The 16,010-nt window shown below is 38.9% G+C and overlaps 2 protein-coding genes across 4 annotated transcripts in view; one reads left to right on the plus strand and one right to left on the minus strand.

Annotated features, from left to right (window-relative positions):
* The window catches only part of TSG101 (tumor susceptibility 101), an 18,027-nt gene extending 10,057 nt beyond the window's left edge, over window positions 1-7,970 (plus strand). Inside the window, exons 7-9 of the mRNA XM_010281729.1 lie at window positions 4,567-4,769; window positions 6,243-6,482; window positions 7,639-7,970. Coding sequence (XP_010280031.1) covers window positions 4,567-4,769; window positions 6,243-6,482; window positions 7,639-7,728 — 533 coding nt within the window. The 3' untranslated portion in view covers window positions 7,729-7,970. The remainder of the gene's footprint in view (window positions 1-4,566; window positions 4,770-6,242; window positions 6,483-7,638) is intronic.
* A 1,579-nt stretch (window positions 7,971-9,549) lies between these two features.
* On the minus strand, window positions 9,550-14,590 carry LOC104616657 (L-lactate dehydrogenase A chain). Of its 3 annotated transcripts, XM_010281730.1 has the most exons (7): window positions 14,459-14,590; window positions 13,575-13,692; window positions 12,640-12,813; window positions 12,001-12,174; window positions 11,069-11,195; window positions 10,538-10,661; window positions 9,550-10,351 (listed from the first exon to the last, which is right to left on the minus strand). In XM_010281730.1, the coding sequence occupies exons 1-7, from the start codon at window positions 14,582-14,584 to the stop codon at window positions 10,187-10,189; spliced, it is 1,008 nt and encodes a 335-aa protein (XP_010280032.1). In that variant the 5' UTR covers window positions 14,585-14,590; the 3' UTR covers window positions 9,550-10,186. The 3 variants fall into 3 exon arrangements, with proteins under 3 accessions (XP_010280032.1, XP_010280033.1, XP_010280034.1); XM_010281731.1 differs by lacking the exon at window positions 10,538-10,661 and having other exon boundaries at window positions 9,550-10,229; window positions 11,101-11,195; XM_010281732.1 differs by lacking the exon at window positions 12,640-12,813 and having other exon boundaries at window positions 14,459-14,588.
* Between the last annotated feature and the right edge of the window lie 1,420 nt (window positions 14,591-16,010).

Consider the following 16,010-nt stretch of genomic DNA (forward strand, 5'->3'; position numbering starts at 1 on the left):
AGAACCTTTCTAGGGAACACAACTTTCTGCAGCATCTTTCTCAAAAAGATCCAGTTTTGCTTTTATGTAGTAAAGAGTTAATTTAAAATATAGATATGTCATATTTTGTTTCTTTCCCTCATTTTCATCCCCAGTGAAGATGGAGAGGTGGAATATCTGCCAGACATCATAGAAGGCTCTTCAAGTTCTGAGTTAGATTGTCTGATACTGTGTTGTAATGCCAGATTTTGTAGTGGCAATTTAACATTAGACTGATATATTCGATGCAGCTAGGTGAAAGTCATACATCTGTTATACATGGTTTATCTCTTGTGCCAAATGAAATGCAAACATGTCTCTTTAATCATCCACTGTATTTACAGTACTATTTGGTCTTTTACAGTACTCTTTTTTTCTTTCAACTGAAAATGTTTATTTCTTATACAGATTGTTTGGCTATTGTTTATTGTGATGGTTTATTTAGGAGCATATCAGGTGCACCAACTTCAGAATTGGGGGGGGGCGGGGGCGGTGTTTCCTATAGTGAACTTAGTTTGAATTGAATTAAAATACTCATTCAGAGTAGCTTAAGTTTTTAATAATAGCTGTTTTTTCACATAGTCCTTCAGGCTTTTTTTTCTATGCGATCATCTGCCATTAATTACGCTTCTGGTGCAGTTACTAGTTCGATGATTCCATAAGGTCACTTCTGAAACCAGAGTCTGCCTGGAAAGGTTAGGGGTTTCAGGGCTCTGTAGATTTAATGGCTGTGGGCCATAAAATCTTCCCCAAGCTGGGCTAATTATGGAAGCGACAGAAAATGCTAAGGGTTCATGCTCTTTAAGAAGATAGAAAAATCTAATTGAGCTGTATTAAAATGATCCTTTACATGTTCAAAGACTTCTTTTGTATCTGTTGGCACTTTTATGTGAACTTTCATTGTGTTGGGTGTATTGTGATTCCCCCCCACCCCGGTCCTACTTTACTCTGCAAGTGAGCCTTGTATAAAATCTCACTTTTTATGCCCCTCATTCAAATCAGGGAGGGGAAAAAAATAGACCTGATGGCTGGTTCTGACTTTGTGTTAGAGAATAATTCATTATGTAAAATAAACAGTAACTGAAATCATGCTAATCCTATTCTTGAAGTGAAATCAGAACTTTTTGTTCTGGTTAGGAACACGTATATTTACAATTGGCTGCCTTTAAACAGGAAGTCCTAAACAGTGAATAAACTCTTTGTCCCAGATAGTTTGACTGACTTGGTTTAAGTTTAACTTCTCGGTGTATAAAGTACTGTTCTTTTCTCCTTTCCATAAGAAGTGGCAATGAAGAATTCCTGCATTTGTGTGTATGGTGCCATTTGACAGCTGCTGTTGCTGATTCTGGTAGATAGTTAATGAAATATTGAAGATTATCTTGTTAACTGACAACAGGGTGAATTGCTTAAGCCAGAACTGTAAATCAGATCAAGTGTTGGGACACTTATATTTTCATAAGGCTATCCTTGCACCAGTTGATCCAATCTCTTTTTTCCAATATTAATTAGCTTATTTTAAAAAAACTACACATATTCTGGTGCAATTTGTATGTAAGTAAAGTGCTTACATTAGTAATTATCAAAATCTGATTTCTTCTTAATTTGAGAAGAATCTGGTGGATCAGTAAGCATGATGTGCACCTTCTCATAGTTACTCTCATGTCATTTGCATAGCTTTATTTTTCCACATACATGGCTTGGTGTAGGTTTTGTGTACAGGAACAGACTAAAAGGCACAGGGAAGATATGTGGATTTATGCAGTCTTGTTATGTTAGCAGCAGAAGTTAAAAAAATCTTCTAGATGCTTTAAGGATTCTGAGGTGTGCAGTCCTGTTAAAAAGTTTGCATTTGTTAGTATAAAAATAACAACAGACACTCTAAATAGATTTTGTTGTTGTTGGCTGGTTGGGTTTGGGGTTTTTTTGGGTGGTTTGTGTTTGGTTTTTTTTTAATTATGACGATACCCTAACAGAAAAATGATAGTTTTAACATTCAGGTGCTTGTTTCTAAAGGCAGAGTTTAGATTTTTAAACTCTGCTCTGGATTGTTGCTGATTATCAGGAAGATAGCCAACCTGCCCCAAGAACACTGTAATGCTGAAATGTCACCTTTTTCCTGAATAACTGTTGTAAAATTATTTTAATCTTATTTCTAGCCAATAGTAGTTTAGTTATTGAGTACTATGAATAGTGTATTCAAAAAATATATTTATGACTGTTTATCTTAGAGTATAATTTACTCTAAAAATACCAATCTTTGAACTACTGTGTTTAAATGGCAAAATTAACATGGTTTGAGTTGCTTGTTTGCTTTTGCTTCTTCTGAGGGCCTGTGATTATTAAGGACAGTGAAGGGGTTGATTGGATTTCAGCTGACTTGAGACACTTTTCTGAATCTTTGGGAAGGAAAAACAAAGGATATGCTAGCGGTTTTGTCTTTAGCTATGTAATATTCATGGGACCCTCATTGAATTATCTTTTTCACTTTGTAATTTTTTTAGATCTAGGGTATTGGGAAATACGATGTAATGCAATGCCATAACAATTTCAGGGCTTTGATAACAGTGTCTCTGAGTAAAAAGATACTCTGGTAAGATTCCTTTTTGCAGATTTTCTTTCCAGTTAGAGAACTTCAAATCCCTCTACATTTCATCCATAAAAGTGGGAAAGGTTGGGCACAAAATCTGCTATAATTCTTGCTTTATTAGTAGTTGTTCCAATCCAGCTGGAATTTCGCTGATCTAAAAGGCGTGAGGCACAAGCATGGGGAAACTGTGATACTGCAGTTTTTCTCATGGAAGAATGGTTGAAGTGGTTTGTGATAAATACGGATACAATTCTGCAACCAGTAGCCACTTTACATTCTCTACAGCAATCCCAAGTTTCCTGGTCTGCAGATACACAGCACCTCCTGTGATAGACATAAAGGATTTACCTTACTATTTAAAAAGGTGTTAGTGACAGACTCTTGAAATTAGGTAATCTCATTGGAAGGCTCATTTGCGAAAGCAGTAGTAATACTCGGGCTTAAATGTGAAAGCCTCTAGTGCTTCACAGGGAGAGGGACTAGTGAAATATATTAAAGAATTTATTTTCTTTTGTTTTTTCTAGTATTGCTGCATTTAAATGTGATTTAATAAACTGAAATTACAAGTTGTACCTAGTAATCAAAACAATCAAAAAGGTAGTAACCTCAGTTGTTGTAACTCAGTTACGCAGCAGTCTCTGTTGCTGTTCATCTGTAATACTTATCATTTATAGAAGCTAGCTATATGCTACCAGAACAATATTGGTTAGTAGTTTGCTCACTACTACTACAATCACTACGCTGACTTTCTGGGCCCGATAGACCAGGTGAAACTGGCAAATTAATATACCTGCAATCAAATTGTATGTCATCATCTTTGTCTTACACTTACCTAAAACAGCTATGCTCGCTTTTGTTAGAATCAAATTGTATAACTAATTCCACAGAATATCTGGATGCTTGACTAATGCTCTTTATTCAGCTAACTTTAAAGTTAAGTATTTTATTCAGAGAGAATTTTTGCAGGTTCTTCATGGGTGCCATTGCCTATTTTTATAAACCATGCTCTCCTCCACCCCACTCCAATTACAGTATCATCCTGCAGAAGTTTAAAAAAAGAAATGGTAGGTCCAATATAACACTGAATATGTACCTAAAAGACTGCCATCTGATTTTAGTCTGCTAGAACATACCGATAAACCGTATGTTAATACAATTGATTAGCATTTCTGTCTCTGCTTTATAAATCTTTTAATAAATGTTGCTTGTTAAAGTAAGATTACCTCAATAACAAATGTTCTATATTAATGCAAATTTACTGCCCTCCCATACCTACCCTAGGATGGCTGAATGATAATAATTGTGAAACCAATTGGAAAGACTAGATCACGTTGTCGCTTTTTGATCACTTGATACTGTCCAGTAATTTGTCACTTAGACCCTGCTATTAGATCTTCATAAATATAAAAGGGCAGCAGTTAAGATCTTTTTCATTTAAATTATTTTTGTTAGCTTAGCGTTCATCTGTTTTTATTAATCTTAAAAAAAAAAAAAAAAAACAACCCCAAAGCCAGTAACTGGCAAGCCAAGGTAGAGTACCTATAGGCAAATTCACTGTCTCAAGCCAGCCATTACACTGAGTGTGGTTGAATACATGTATCCATTAAAATTCCTGTAGAATTTACCAGAAATTTATTATTCTTTTAAAGACTAACAGCATTTGTAGACTTCAGGGGAAATGGCCAGCCCATTTTTAAATTAAAGGAAGAGTGGGGTTACGGGAATAGGAAAGTGAATGAAAGGATACATACTGTTCATTTTACTTGCATGCATCTTAATGTGTTTTATCTCACTGTGGTCTCTTCAGTGCTTCTGAAAATTATTCTGGAAAACAGTTTCTTTTACTGTCTCATATTGCTAAAGTACATACAGCAAGTTAGCCACTTTTTTTCCAAACTGGCTTTATACTGAAGCCAGTGCAGAACAGACTTAATTTTACACTTGTGAATTTTCTTGTGCAGGACCCAGTAGGGATGGAACTATCAGTGAGGATACCATTCGAGCTTCCCTTATTTCAGCGGTCAGTGATAAACTGAGATGGCGGATGAAAGAAGAAATGGATCGTGCACAAGCTGAACTCAATGCCTTGAAACGGACAGAAGAGGACCTGAAGAAGGGACACCAGAAACTGGAAGAGATGGTAACTCGCCTGGATCAAGAAGTGGTAAGCTGAGATGAAACACTGCTCTGTATCTGAGTATTCCTAGTAGTGAACAGAAGCATGTAATTAATTCATTTTTAAGCATGATAGAAATATCACAGCTTCCAGTGTGTTGCTTTTTAAATACATATTCTCTTTCCAAATTGAAATGCATGTGTTCAGACTGAATCAAGTCAGAAATAGCAGTGACTGAAAGATGCATTGTTGTGCATGTATCCTACAAATGCCATTGTTCAGTAGTAGAATAACAGTGTTATTTTTCCCCATCTTCACCATGAAAGATGTCAGTGATGTGAGATTATTTCATTATTATACAGAAACAGAGACAGAATTATGTATAACAGCAGCACTGGAGAACATTTCAGTGTCTTAATGCAGAGACGCTGATTTTAGTCATGGCTCCCTTTATAACCTGCAGACTTTTCCTTTCCCAGACAAGAGTCTCTCCTACTCAGTATCCTGCAGTTTTTCATTAAGGCCTGACATCTTCTGCGTAGTTCATCTGTTCCTTGCATTACTGCCCAGGAGTAAGATTTTGAGATTGATGAGCAGTTTCTTGAAACAAGCTCAGTGCTCAAATATGGTTTTAAAAAAATAATTATAAATTATTAATAAGAACTAGAGAACAGGGGATACCATTATGCACCATATAAATCTATGATGTGCCCACTTTAAATGTGGTGTGTAATTCTAGTCTTTCCTGTCTTGGAAAGAAAGGACATAATAGAACTGCAGATATTTGATGCAAAGGCAAGAAGGATGATCTGGCGTATCAGACAGCTTCCATATAAAACATGACTAAGTAAAGCTAGGACTTCAGTCTAGAAGACAGACAGTGGGGACAGACAGAGTGGAATATGATAATAGTCTGTGTGGCTTTGAGTGATATGAGGAAAAATGCAGTGGTGTACAGTGTCTTCCAGTGTGTTAGCTATGGGACATCAAAAACATCAGGAGGGAAACTCAGAAGTAGCAAAAGGAGGTACATCTCATACAGATGCAGTTAAATTATAGTTACCATTAGTGGGTGAAGCCAGCATATTTTGTTTCCTGTCAATAGAGTTAAGTGCTTGTTTGATCCATGCTCAGCAAACTTGTATAGGAACTTACTCCAAAAGACACGTTTCTAAAGCAGATAATTATTTTGGCTTTGCTTTTATTATCTTTAGCTAGTTTAAATGGTTATTTTTCCTTATGTGGCACCTTCAAAATACTTGGACTGTTAGCATGCCTTCTCTGCAGTTATAAATTGGTAATGGATTGACATTATCTAAAACAGCCTTTACTTTTTTAAAATGAAAGAAACTGAAATCTATAGATTGGTAGCTCTTTCTTTTGTAAAAATCTTAATAGAGGTGAGTAGAGAAGTAAAGAATCAACTGGCATGTCTCAGTCTTTCATCTTGACAGTTCTATCACAAGAAGACATTCAGCTCTCGAGACCTGAGAAATAAACAAACGTCTTAATTCTTTTTAGGCTGAAGTTGATAAGAATATTGAACTTCTCAAGAAGAAGGATGAGGAGCTCAGTTCTGCCTTAGAGAAAATGGAAAGTCAATCGGAAAATAATGACATAGATGAAGTTATTATTCCTACGGCACCACTTTACAAGCAGATCCTGAACTTATATGCAGAGGAAAATGCAATTGAAGACACCATCTTCTATCTTGGGGAAGCATTGAGGCGTGGAGTGATAGACCTTGATGTCTTTTTAAAGGTAGGTTTCTTGGGATGTTTTTAAGATGTGCATTTTAAACCTGTTTAAATACTTTGGATTCTCTTATTCAGCTTATTAATGTTAGTGATTTCTTCACTGATTAGGATCCTGTAAGAACGTAAATACTTATATGTTGAAACATAAGTTTTAGAAGAGGAATTTCAGAATGAAGATAAAAGACCAGGTTAAAAAAGCATTATAGATATTAATTAATTTATCATTAGAGGGATCCAACAATGTCAATATAAACTTTCCATTGGGCTTGCATCCTAATTCTAGAGAAACTAAGGGTGATTGGAGTATTCTGACTTGCAACAGTATGCAAGTTTTTCACTTGCAGCCTATGGATGCCTCTGCTGAGGCAGCCAGTGGAGTGTTAGAATCGTAGGAAAAAAAAAGCGCCAGCTGGTTTTGTGTCTCTAGCAGAGACCTCTTAGACAATTTGTTCCTGTTCTTTGCTGTCCTTAATGCTGGAAGTTTTCATAATGTCTGATCTAATAACCTTCCTTTATTTTGAACTTACGTGCATGGTGATGGCATATGAAATAAAAACACTATTCAATGTGGAATAAAACTACACCAAATGTGTATGTCAGAGTAATTAATGTTGCCATTGGATCTGGGAAGATTAGTGTGAAGTGTTGGTAGTCTGAACTGGGGCTACTGGGTAACAAAAGTTACCAGTCCTTCCTTGTTCTAACAGTTGAGGTTCCCCCCAGGGTACCACTTAGGCTTTGCTTTTTAACATCCACTGTACAATGCACTACATAGAGACATATTATTTCCTTCTTCTGTAGCTTGCTAGTTCTGTTTACTGTTAAAAGAACTGTTCTCTGCCCTGTGGGAAGTGCGTTAGTCAGACTTCACCTTGGAGTACATATTACTAATTTTCTCTTTGATAAGAATATGTGGAGAGTTAATAACTAAACTCACAAAAAAACCCAAACTATAGTGATTGCATTTGGTAGCCATCTCCAAGTCATTTTAAGCCAAGAAAATGCCATTTAGTAGACTACTGTGTACACTGTTTCCAAAACACTAACATCCTGTTTGGGTCATGGAATGTGTCATGCTTTGAAAATTTGTATTGCAATATAATTAAGATTATATCAAAACTTTCCCAATAGCCAGCTGTTCTTATTCTTTCTTTCTGCAGCATGTACGTCTTCTGTCTCGCAAACAGTTCCAGCTGAGGGCATTAATGCAGAAAGCAAGGAAGACTGCTGGACTCAGTGATCTCTACTAAATTCTCAGACTTTAACTGGGAAGTTAGATTTCCTTATGAAGCAGCCATTCTCTTGATATTTCTCTTAATCAGTAGGTGCCCAGAGTAAGTTATTACATCATTCAAGTGTAAGATATTTTGAATCAATAATATATTTTCTTTTTGGTAAAGACTAGCTTTTATTAATGCACTTTCTATCTCCTGTAATCTTTGTGCTGGTGGACTTACGCTGAATAAAACCTGTTGCTTATTTTCTTCCTCTACAGAACTCTGTATGATGCACTTTCTTTACAAACAGGCCTGGCTTATGCAGTATCAGATTAACCATACTTTCACTTTAGTTCTGAGATTTAGACAACATTTCAGTGTCCCAAACTGGAAAAGCTTACATTTCAGTGTAACTAACCTTTGTTATGACCAGTGAAAGCTAAGCTGAAAACTCAAAATTTCAAGGTCCTGCAGTTTGACCTAGCTGTTGACATCCAAAGATTGTTTTCTTGACGTGAGCTTAGTAACCATTATATTGACTTGCCTATTCTACCATGAGATCATGGTTGTAGTGGAGTATACCTTACGATGCCTTAAGAAGCCTTGACATATATTACATTTTTCCACTAGATAATGGCAGGCAAAAGAAAGGTTGCTGCCTTTGGTGTTGCACTACCTGCCAGGCAGAAAATGCTACACACTGGAATGCCACTGAAAGAGTGGGTTCTGGCTACAGAGCTCGTAGTGACAAGCCTGGTCGTTAAACACTGCACTGTCTGCAAAAGAGGGTATGTTGTCCCACCTTGGACTGCTGTAGGGATTCATGATGCTCTTGTCACCTCAGCCACATGCTGCTGTCCTCCATTTGCTTCTGTAGGCTGCCTTGGCAAAGCTATTTTGAAAACTGAAGTTTCTTGCAGTGGCTCAGAACTGAGTGTTTGTCCTGAGGCTTTTCATGTTACCACTGGATCTGAAGAGGCTGGAGTTCATATTAAAAAGGGCTGGGTTGGGCTTCATGTAAAAAGTCCTGTGGATCTTCTGAAAGGGGCTTCATACCATCTCCCTGTCATCTGCATAAAACATGACTATTCATAGTCACTACTGCTCTTTTGGTTGTGTGGACATAAGAGAAAGTGGTACAGTAGCTACAGCTTTTCCTTTGTTACTGAAGCTGCTTCATAAGTGCTTTCAGCTTACTATAAAATACTTTGTTCTGAGAAGAATTACCAGCTGCAGCCCCTATTAAAATCTACCCTGGACTTAAGAATGGAAATAGATCACCTGATTAAGCTGCATGCTCTGTCCTCATGCTAGAAAAACCTAAGCATAAGGCCTTCCCCTCTTCATTGTAATGATATATATTGTTTTAAAGTAGTTGACAGAGGTGATTAGTTCTTCCTTGCATAACTTACTGTGGGCTTTGAGGAGTAACTTTGGTGGTTGTTTCTATGCCCGAGATGCATTTTTTGTGCTTGGCAGTAGGTTGACTTTTTATGGATGTCAATTACTTGCGCTTTTGTCTGTACAGGTAAGGAAGATGCTTCCTTCACTGCATTGTTTCTCCCCTCCTCTAACATCAGTGGAGCCTGTTTCTTTGCATTAGATTTGATTCCCATCTTAAGTTCCAGGTATTTAAATACTTCCATTACTGTGTTTTCACTTCTTACCTTGAGACAGTCAGAAAGCTCACTCCATAATTACTTGGAGCCTACAACAGAGCAGCTGTACATATATTATTACATAGGTGAGGTTTGAGTTAGTGTGACTGAAGAAATAGAATTGTTTGGTTTAGAAGGGTGCAAGTGGAGCTGCATTTTGGATGCAAGACCCTATAAAGAACAACAAGGAGACAAGTAACAGTTTGTGGTTTATTTGGTGTTAGAGTTAGTACTACAGTTGGACAGTCACTGTCTTGTTGCATACAGAAACCTTAATGTTTTTTAAACATGCTCAAGAGACAAATTTACAACTAGGCTGATACACAAAAATAAGGTTCTCTAAAAAAGTGTACACAAATTCCAAAGCAGTGTTAGGAAAATACATTTGGACCTACCAACAGTGAAATATTTAAGCTATTCAGCTGGCAGAGAAGGGTGGTCAATTGGCTTGACAATCCTTTAACTGCAAGAAAACAGTCTTTGGTTTCATGTTGTGTAATAATTACTGTTCTGAACCAACATTAAACAAGATTAGGAAAAGGCAGAGGGTTTTCTAGGCAGTGCTGCTTTGAATGCTGGATTTCTGTCACACTACTTCACTGTACAAGACTGACTAGGTTATCTAGCTCTGGCTAAGAACATGGGTGTCTGAACAGAGAAAACCCTAGAATAGTTTCCTAATGTTATCTTCAGGAAACTCATTTGTTCGGATTTGAGCTTTTTTTGTGTTCTGGTTGATACATACATTGAAAGATTTGACCTACTTGGAAAGTGCAACGTAAGACAAACCACTAAACCCGTTAAACTGCAAAGAGTAAACTGCTTGGGCAGATTTAAAACTGCAATTCCTTCTGGATACCCCAGAGCGTATCTGCACTCTTCCTTAATTTGTCCTCTTCCTCAGGTTTTAGAATCATCTTCACTACATCAGTGATGCCAGTATTGCCCAGTACACAAGGAACACTTAGGAAGACATCATCTTTTATGCCATGCATGCCCTGAAAAGTAGGTACAGATAGTTAGGATATTCTATAAAGTACATAGACATACACAAATTCTAGCCTATCAGGAGAACTCAGCTAAAGTTAGTTGAAATTAAACTAGAAAGTTATCAGTGTTCTTCAGCATTCCCAAGGTTTTTTAGTTCTCAGTAAGACAAAAGTTAGCAAAAAGGGGCTGCTCACCTTAACAACTGTAGAGATTGGGTGCACTCTTCTCAAATTCTTCATAATAGTTTCAGCTAGATCTGCCACAGAAAGGCCAATAGCCCATGACGTGTACCCCTTTAGCTTGATGACCTCATAGGCACTGCAGAGACAAAGTTACTCATTAAAAACCAAGTACCATCCACTGAAATATTTAAAGTTTGTAAGACAGGGCTTTTGGAGGTGCCTTAATCAATTTGGAAACATCAGAAGCTTGACTGATTTGCTGACAAAACTGAAATGAACTCAGCAGTGAAGAATTCTATTTGCATTTTACACTACTCCCCTCAGTTATACTGGAAACTTGGAAGTCAAAGCACTTCCCTAATTTAAAGTTCACTAACTGAAAAATTAACTCCGACAAACCTACATTACTCCTTAAAACACTATATCAAGTTCTAATATGCATCTTGACATTTGTTTTGGGCTATTATGATATTTATGAAACCCAGTATGATACTGCAGCTCAGAGATGCTATAGCTCTTCATCATTTGGCTCATGTTGAAAACAGTATTTTTCTCTCCACCACCTGCTTATGGACCTCCTTCCAGTGTTCCTTGTCTGCATCAGTTCCCAAGTCTGGGTGAAGAGCCTTCAGGGACACGCCAGCAACATTCACTCCACTCCAGACAGGTACTGAGAGTTGCACATAAATTAATTATCTCACAAGAAAACTTAGCTTTGTCTTCCTCAAATTAACAGTTAACATGACATCTATGTGGATTAATCTGCAACACACATGTCACTGAGATAGGACTTTAAATATAGTATGACCTATGAGGCCAAACTAAGTTGTGGGCTGAGAACCTAAGAGCATATATAATCGTCTTCATACATGATGTCACAAGGCTTGACTATACCTTTATTAAAGCAAAACACCTAGGCAACATGAACTAAAATGACAGTAACTATATTTTGCACAGGTTTCTCAAAAGTAACAATTGATTCCAAATGAGTGTCAGGATGCAGAAAGTACTGCTCTGGTGCTGCTAGGGAAAGTACAGGCTAAGTAAGGAGAAAGTTGCTCTGCACTTCAATTCCTATATATAGTTCTTGAAGTAATTAAGAGATGCCAGTAAAGACAACTGAGTGACTACCAGTAAGTCTAGTGTAGATCTTTGGGAGTCCCTTGCAGAGAACTTTACCCTCTTGCTTCTTCAGTTTGGTTTTTTTTTGGGGGGGAGTTATGGGAACAACTTAGCCTAGAAATTTTTTGCCTCCTCAGGTTACAATAATGACCTTTTCCAAGCAGAGTAACTCAGATCAAATATAGATCATCTAGGGTTACTCTATGCAGTAGAAGACTTAAAGCAGAACTTGCATTCTTAAGGTGCTGCAGTGCACAGACTTTTGAGAAACATTTTGCTGTAGCTTTTGTAGCTGTTTCTTGCAAAGTATCAGAAAAAGTTCTGTGTATCAGTCACACAGATTTCATCCTTACCACTGGAATCTCCATGCTCTCCAACAATCCATCCATGGCAGCTCAGAGGATGGATGCCCAGTCTTTCTCCCATGAGGTGGCGGAAACGGGCAGAGTCCAGATTGCAGCCACTACCAATAACACGGTGTTTAGGAAAGCCACTGATCTTCCAGGCCACATAGGTCAAAATATCCACTGTAAGTAGAACAGGGAGGACAAGTGGCACTCATGAGCAGTTCAGTAACTAGGATGGTATCTTCTGTTTATCTGTAAGGATTTTATCTGCATGCTAGTTAAATGGAATAGAGCATAAAGTAATGCCCAGGGCCAGGCCCTGCAGTGGGCTAACATAATGACTGTTTTAAAGGCAGAATTTGAGAGGCTGTTTATGCTATGTATGGCAATTATGGGTGCCCATTACTGTGTCCTATGCTAAAGATTACTGAAAAGGCAACTGAAGACCCAAATTGGAGGGAACTTTGTTCACCTCTGAGGAGCAGCTGGCTGAATGTGGAGAGGGAAGATGACACTTCTTGCTATGTGGCATAAGTATTTTCTAAAAGCCTATGCTTTGTCATACTAGTATACTAATGCCACCTGAACTGAAGAAAACACTATTCTTTAAGCCAAATCCTCTTATTAGGGCAATACAAGACAAACCTGGGTTTGAGACAATAAGCAGCTTGCAGTCAGGACTGTATTTAACAACGTTGGGAATGATGAATTTGAAGATATTCACGTTGCGCTGGACCAAGTTAAGGCGGCTCTCTCCTTCTTGCTGACGGGCACCAGCAGTGACAATGACCAGCTTGGAGTGTGCAGTCACACTGTAATCTGAAGACAAAAGGCTGTCTCAAACATGACCTCTTTCTGCACATGGTTCAGAACAAGCACTCTCAGTTCCTTTTAGTATCGATATCTAAAATTCTCAAGTTCTCCTGGTAGTTATTACCCTAGACTGTGCTTCTGTAGAAAGTTATATTTTCTTTTAAGACTGTGGCTCATTGCCACAAGTGGCAACCTTAAAGGGCATGTCAAAATCTTAACGTGCAGAATGTCGGCAGTGGTATTCCACACTTTTCAGACACAGATAGTTATAGGGGTAGCTGTCGGGATAGCATCCAGTGTAAGTGCTGTGTAGAAGAGGAAGAAGGCTCTGCCCTCATAACGGGCTACCTGTGGACACTGTAGCTGCACATTAACTAAGGTATGAGATGGCTAGCATTTACCCTAGTCAGGTTGCCACTAAACTTAAAGCTGTCAGACATTTATAGCCAAGAAGCAAGCAGTAAAACATTCAGGGGCTAACTGGCTGTGAAAAAAAATTCTCAGAGGTACAGGAGTAATTAAGAAATTCATCTTTCTGTACTGAGTGGTGAGCTCTGGAAGAGGATTCCTAGTTGGACTGGCCATAACAAGGTGTATGAAACAATGTCAGCTGAGTAGTATTTCTGTAGGAACAGAAATTAAATGAGCTTTTTCCTCCTAAGAATTGGGATGACAGGCTTAAGTGCTAGACTTGGATGACCAGTTTGAGATACAAAGTGGCTATCTCCATTTGGAAATAGTGAAGCATGTAAGAGCCAACTACTTGCCTTTGCCAGAGACTATCTTCGGTGTTCTAAGGAAGAGGCTGCCATGCTGGAGATCTAGCATCTCTCCTCTGAGCTTGTCCTCCACAACATCAACAAGAGCAAGTTCATCAGCCAAGTCCTACAAAAGACCAAGATTAAACAGTAAGTTTATTGCCTCTGAGCAAAGTACCCAACTTGTAAATTGTGACATTACAATTATTTTAAAAGCAGTGATCTATTTAAGCGATTTTGCTTAGCTGTAACACTTGTTCACAGAGTACTTAAGTTTAGTCTCCTGGGATATCCACTTCATTGAGTTAGTGTCATACTTTTCATATCCACATTCTATGTGGAATAATTGTACAATTTAGCAGGACAATGATGAAGAATAATTTAATAGCTGTTTCATAACCTATTTCAGAGTTAAGAAAAGCAAGCCTGGTGTTAACCACAGCTTTTTCAATACAATAATGCAATGCAGAGGATAAGTCATTCAGAGTGTCTAGAACCATTTTTTCCAGTCCACACTGCAAAGAATTACTCCATTGCACACTCTGCTTCAGACACAGTGACTCCTCAGTTCTTAATCTTTTTTTATGTTTAGAATATTAGAGGACTCCTACTTAGAACGGAACCTGGACGTCATTCAAAGGTAAATGCAGCTCTTAAGTCAAAATGATACATACTGGGATAAACTTGGTTTACAAGAACTACAGCTATTTGTTCTCTGTTGATAGCTTGAAGATTGCTGCTTCACTTCAGGCCCTAACAAATGAAGGTACAACCAAAAGTTCATCTTGTGTGCTAGCCCAATTAGTCTAATAAGGGAGATGATTACTTTTTGCCCCTCTTTTAGGCCTCAGGTAGTTACAACTGTGCTGCTTCATCCCAAGCTTGACACTTACCTTCATCAGGATGCTGATGGCACAGGCCATTCCGACTGCCCCCACACCAACCACACTGATCTTATTGTGGGCATGACTCTGTTCCTGTTTGTGGACGCTGTGGATGAGCTGATCCTTGAGAGACATGGTGCACTGCTGAAAGGAAAGCAACCGGTATTTCTCCAAGGTTTGGAGCTTTTACTGGCACCAGAGTATTTGTATCAAGCAAGACGGACTTTATTCCGAGATAAGAAAATGGGTACAAATCACATGCCTGAAACATCTGGCAGTACTGCCTGTATGCAGCAAAATGATTGAAAAACTGAATTACTGATGATAATGCACTGTTTAAGCTCGCTATAGCTTCCCCTCAAATACAGCCTGAGAACCATTGATTATAAGCTGGGTGGCACTCCAGCAGCATTAGTAGAATGTTTTGAATGAGCATCCATATTACACTTAGCTACAGGAAGCCATTTTAGTACTTCTAAGCACATGGTTTGGCAATCTCCATTCTAACTGCCCTGAAAAACCGGTACTCTGTGCCGTGAGCCTTTCTAGAGCTGAAGTTGTACAACACTTTGCCAAGCCCTTCTTAAGCACAGTGAGATCCTCAAAGTCTACTCTATGAATTTGTTTTAAAGTGAAACTACATATTTTTTAATTAAGATGTCTAAAGTTTGGGCTTACCATCTCTCCCACCCTCAATATTTTTAGCTACCAAGCTGCATGGCAGCCTGTTATATGGGTCCTAATCTGACAGCCACAGGTATACCAAAATGCTATGATAATGATGGAGTATTGTGGTTTCACCCCAGAGTCCCTGCGGAAGCCATGCTTTCCCAAGTGGTGCTGCAGTGGCAGCTGCAGCATGAAGAGCCTGAGGCAGAGGCAGCCTTGCAGATGGCTGCAAGTAGAGACACAACACGATTCTAACATCAGTGCTGAACAGGCAGCAACTCGTTCAGAGCAGGAAAAGCCAGGCAGCGCTGGCAGAGCTGGTAAGGACTGTGAGTTTGGGGCAGGGAGGGACAGGAAGCCAGCAGTGCCCATATTTAGGAAAAGTTAACCAATATATGTCAGTCTTCATTTGCAGAAGTCTCCTGAAGCATGGCCCAGCATAACACACACGCTTTCCATGTGCGAAGTTCTCCCTTTGCACTATAGGAACTTTAATGTGCAGGGATGGTGAGGAGCACCCACTCAAGCATTTCTCAGTTACACTGAATACTCAAAATATTGGGTTTTAGAGCGCCTATTCCCCCGAAATAAGCAGGTTAGGGCTGAGCCAGTAACCAAGATGGTGTATTAATGCTCTATTTCAAACACAGCCCTGAGCCCATCCTCACAGCACCCTTCTCAACGGGTCCCTGGGGCCACACGCACTTTTACCGCCGATTAGAGGAAGCAAGTTAATTCACTCAGGCGAAAGGGGGGGGTGGGGGGAAGGGAAATGGCGGGCCAATGCAGCACAGAGCAGTCTCGGGGGGCGGGAATCACGCCGGTCGCACAAGGCCGCCGAGCAGGGCGTGGTGCCTCTCTACACCGCACCCAACGCGGCGCCGGGCTTAAG

This window comes from Phaethon lepturus, unplaced genomic scaffold (assembly GCF_000687285.1).
Source record: "Phaethon lepturus isolate BGI_N335 unplaced genomic scaffold, ASM68728v1 scaffold51812, whole genome shotgun sequence".
Taxonomy (NCBI): domain Eukaryota; kingdom Metazoa; phylum Chordata; class Aves; order Phaethontiformes; family Phaethontidae; genus Phaethon; species Phaethon lepturus.

Bases quoted from the DNA above. Each gene is read 5' to 3' on its own strand.
- LOC104616657 (XM_010281730.1), bottom strand. From the start codon at position 14,584: ATGTCTCTCAAGGATCAGCTCATCCACAGCGTCCACAAACAGGAACAG. The intron at 12,814-13,574 runs GCAAGTAGTTGG...TTTTGTCTTCAG, and splicing joins GAAGATAGTCTCTGGCAAAG to ATTACAGTGTGACTGCACAC. The intron at 12,175-12,639 runs GTTTGTCTTGTA...TTCTACTTACAG, and splicing joins GCTTATTGTCTCAAACCCAG to TGGATATTTTGACCTATGTG.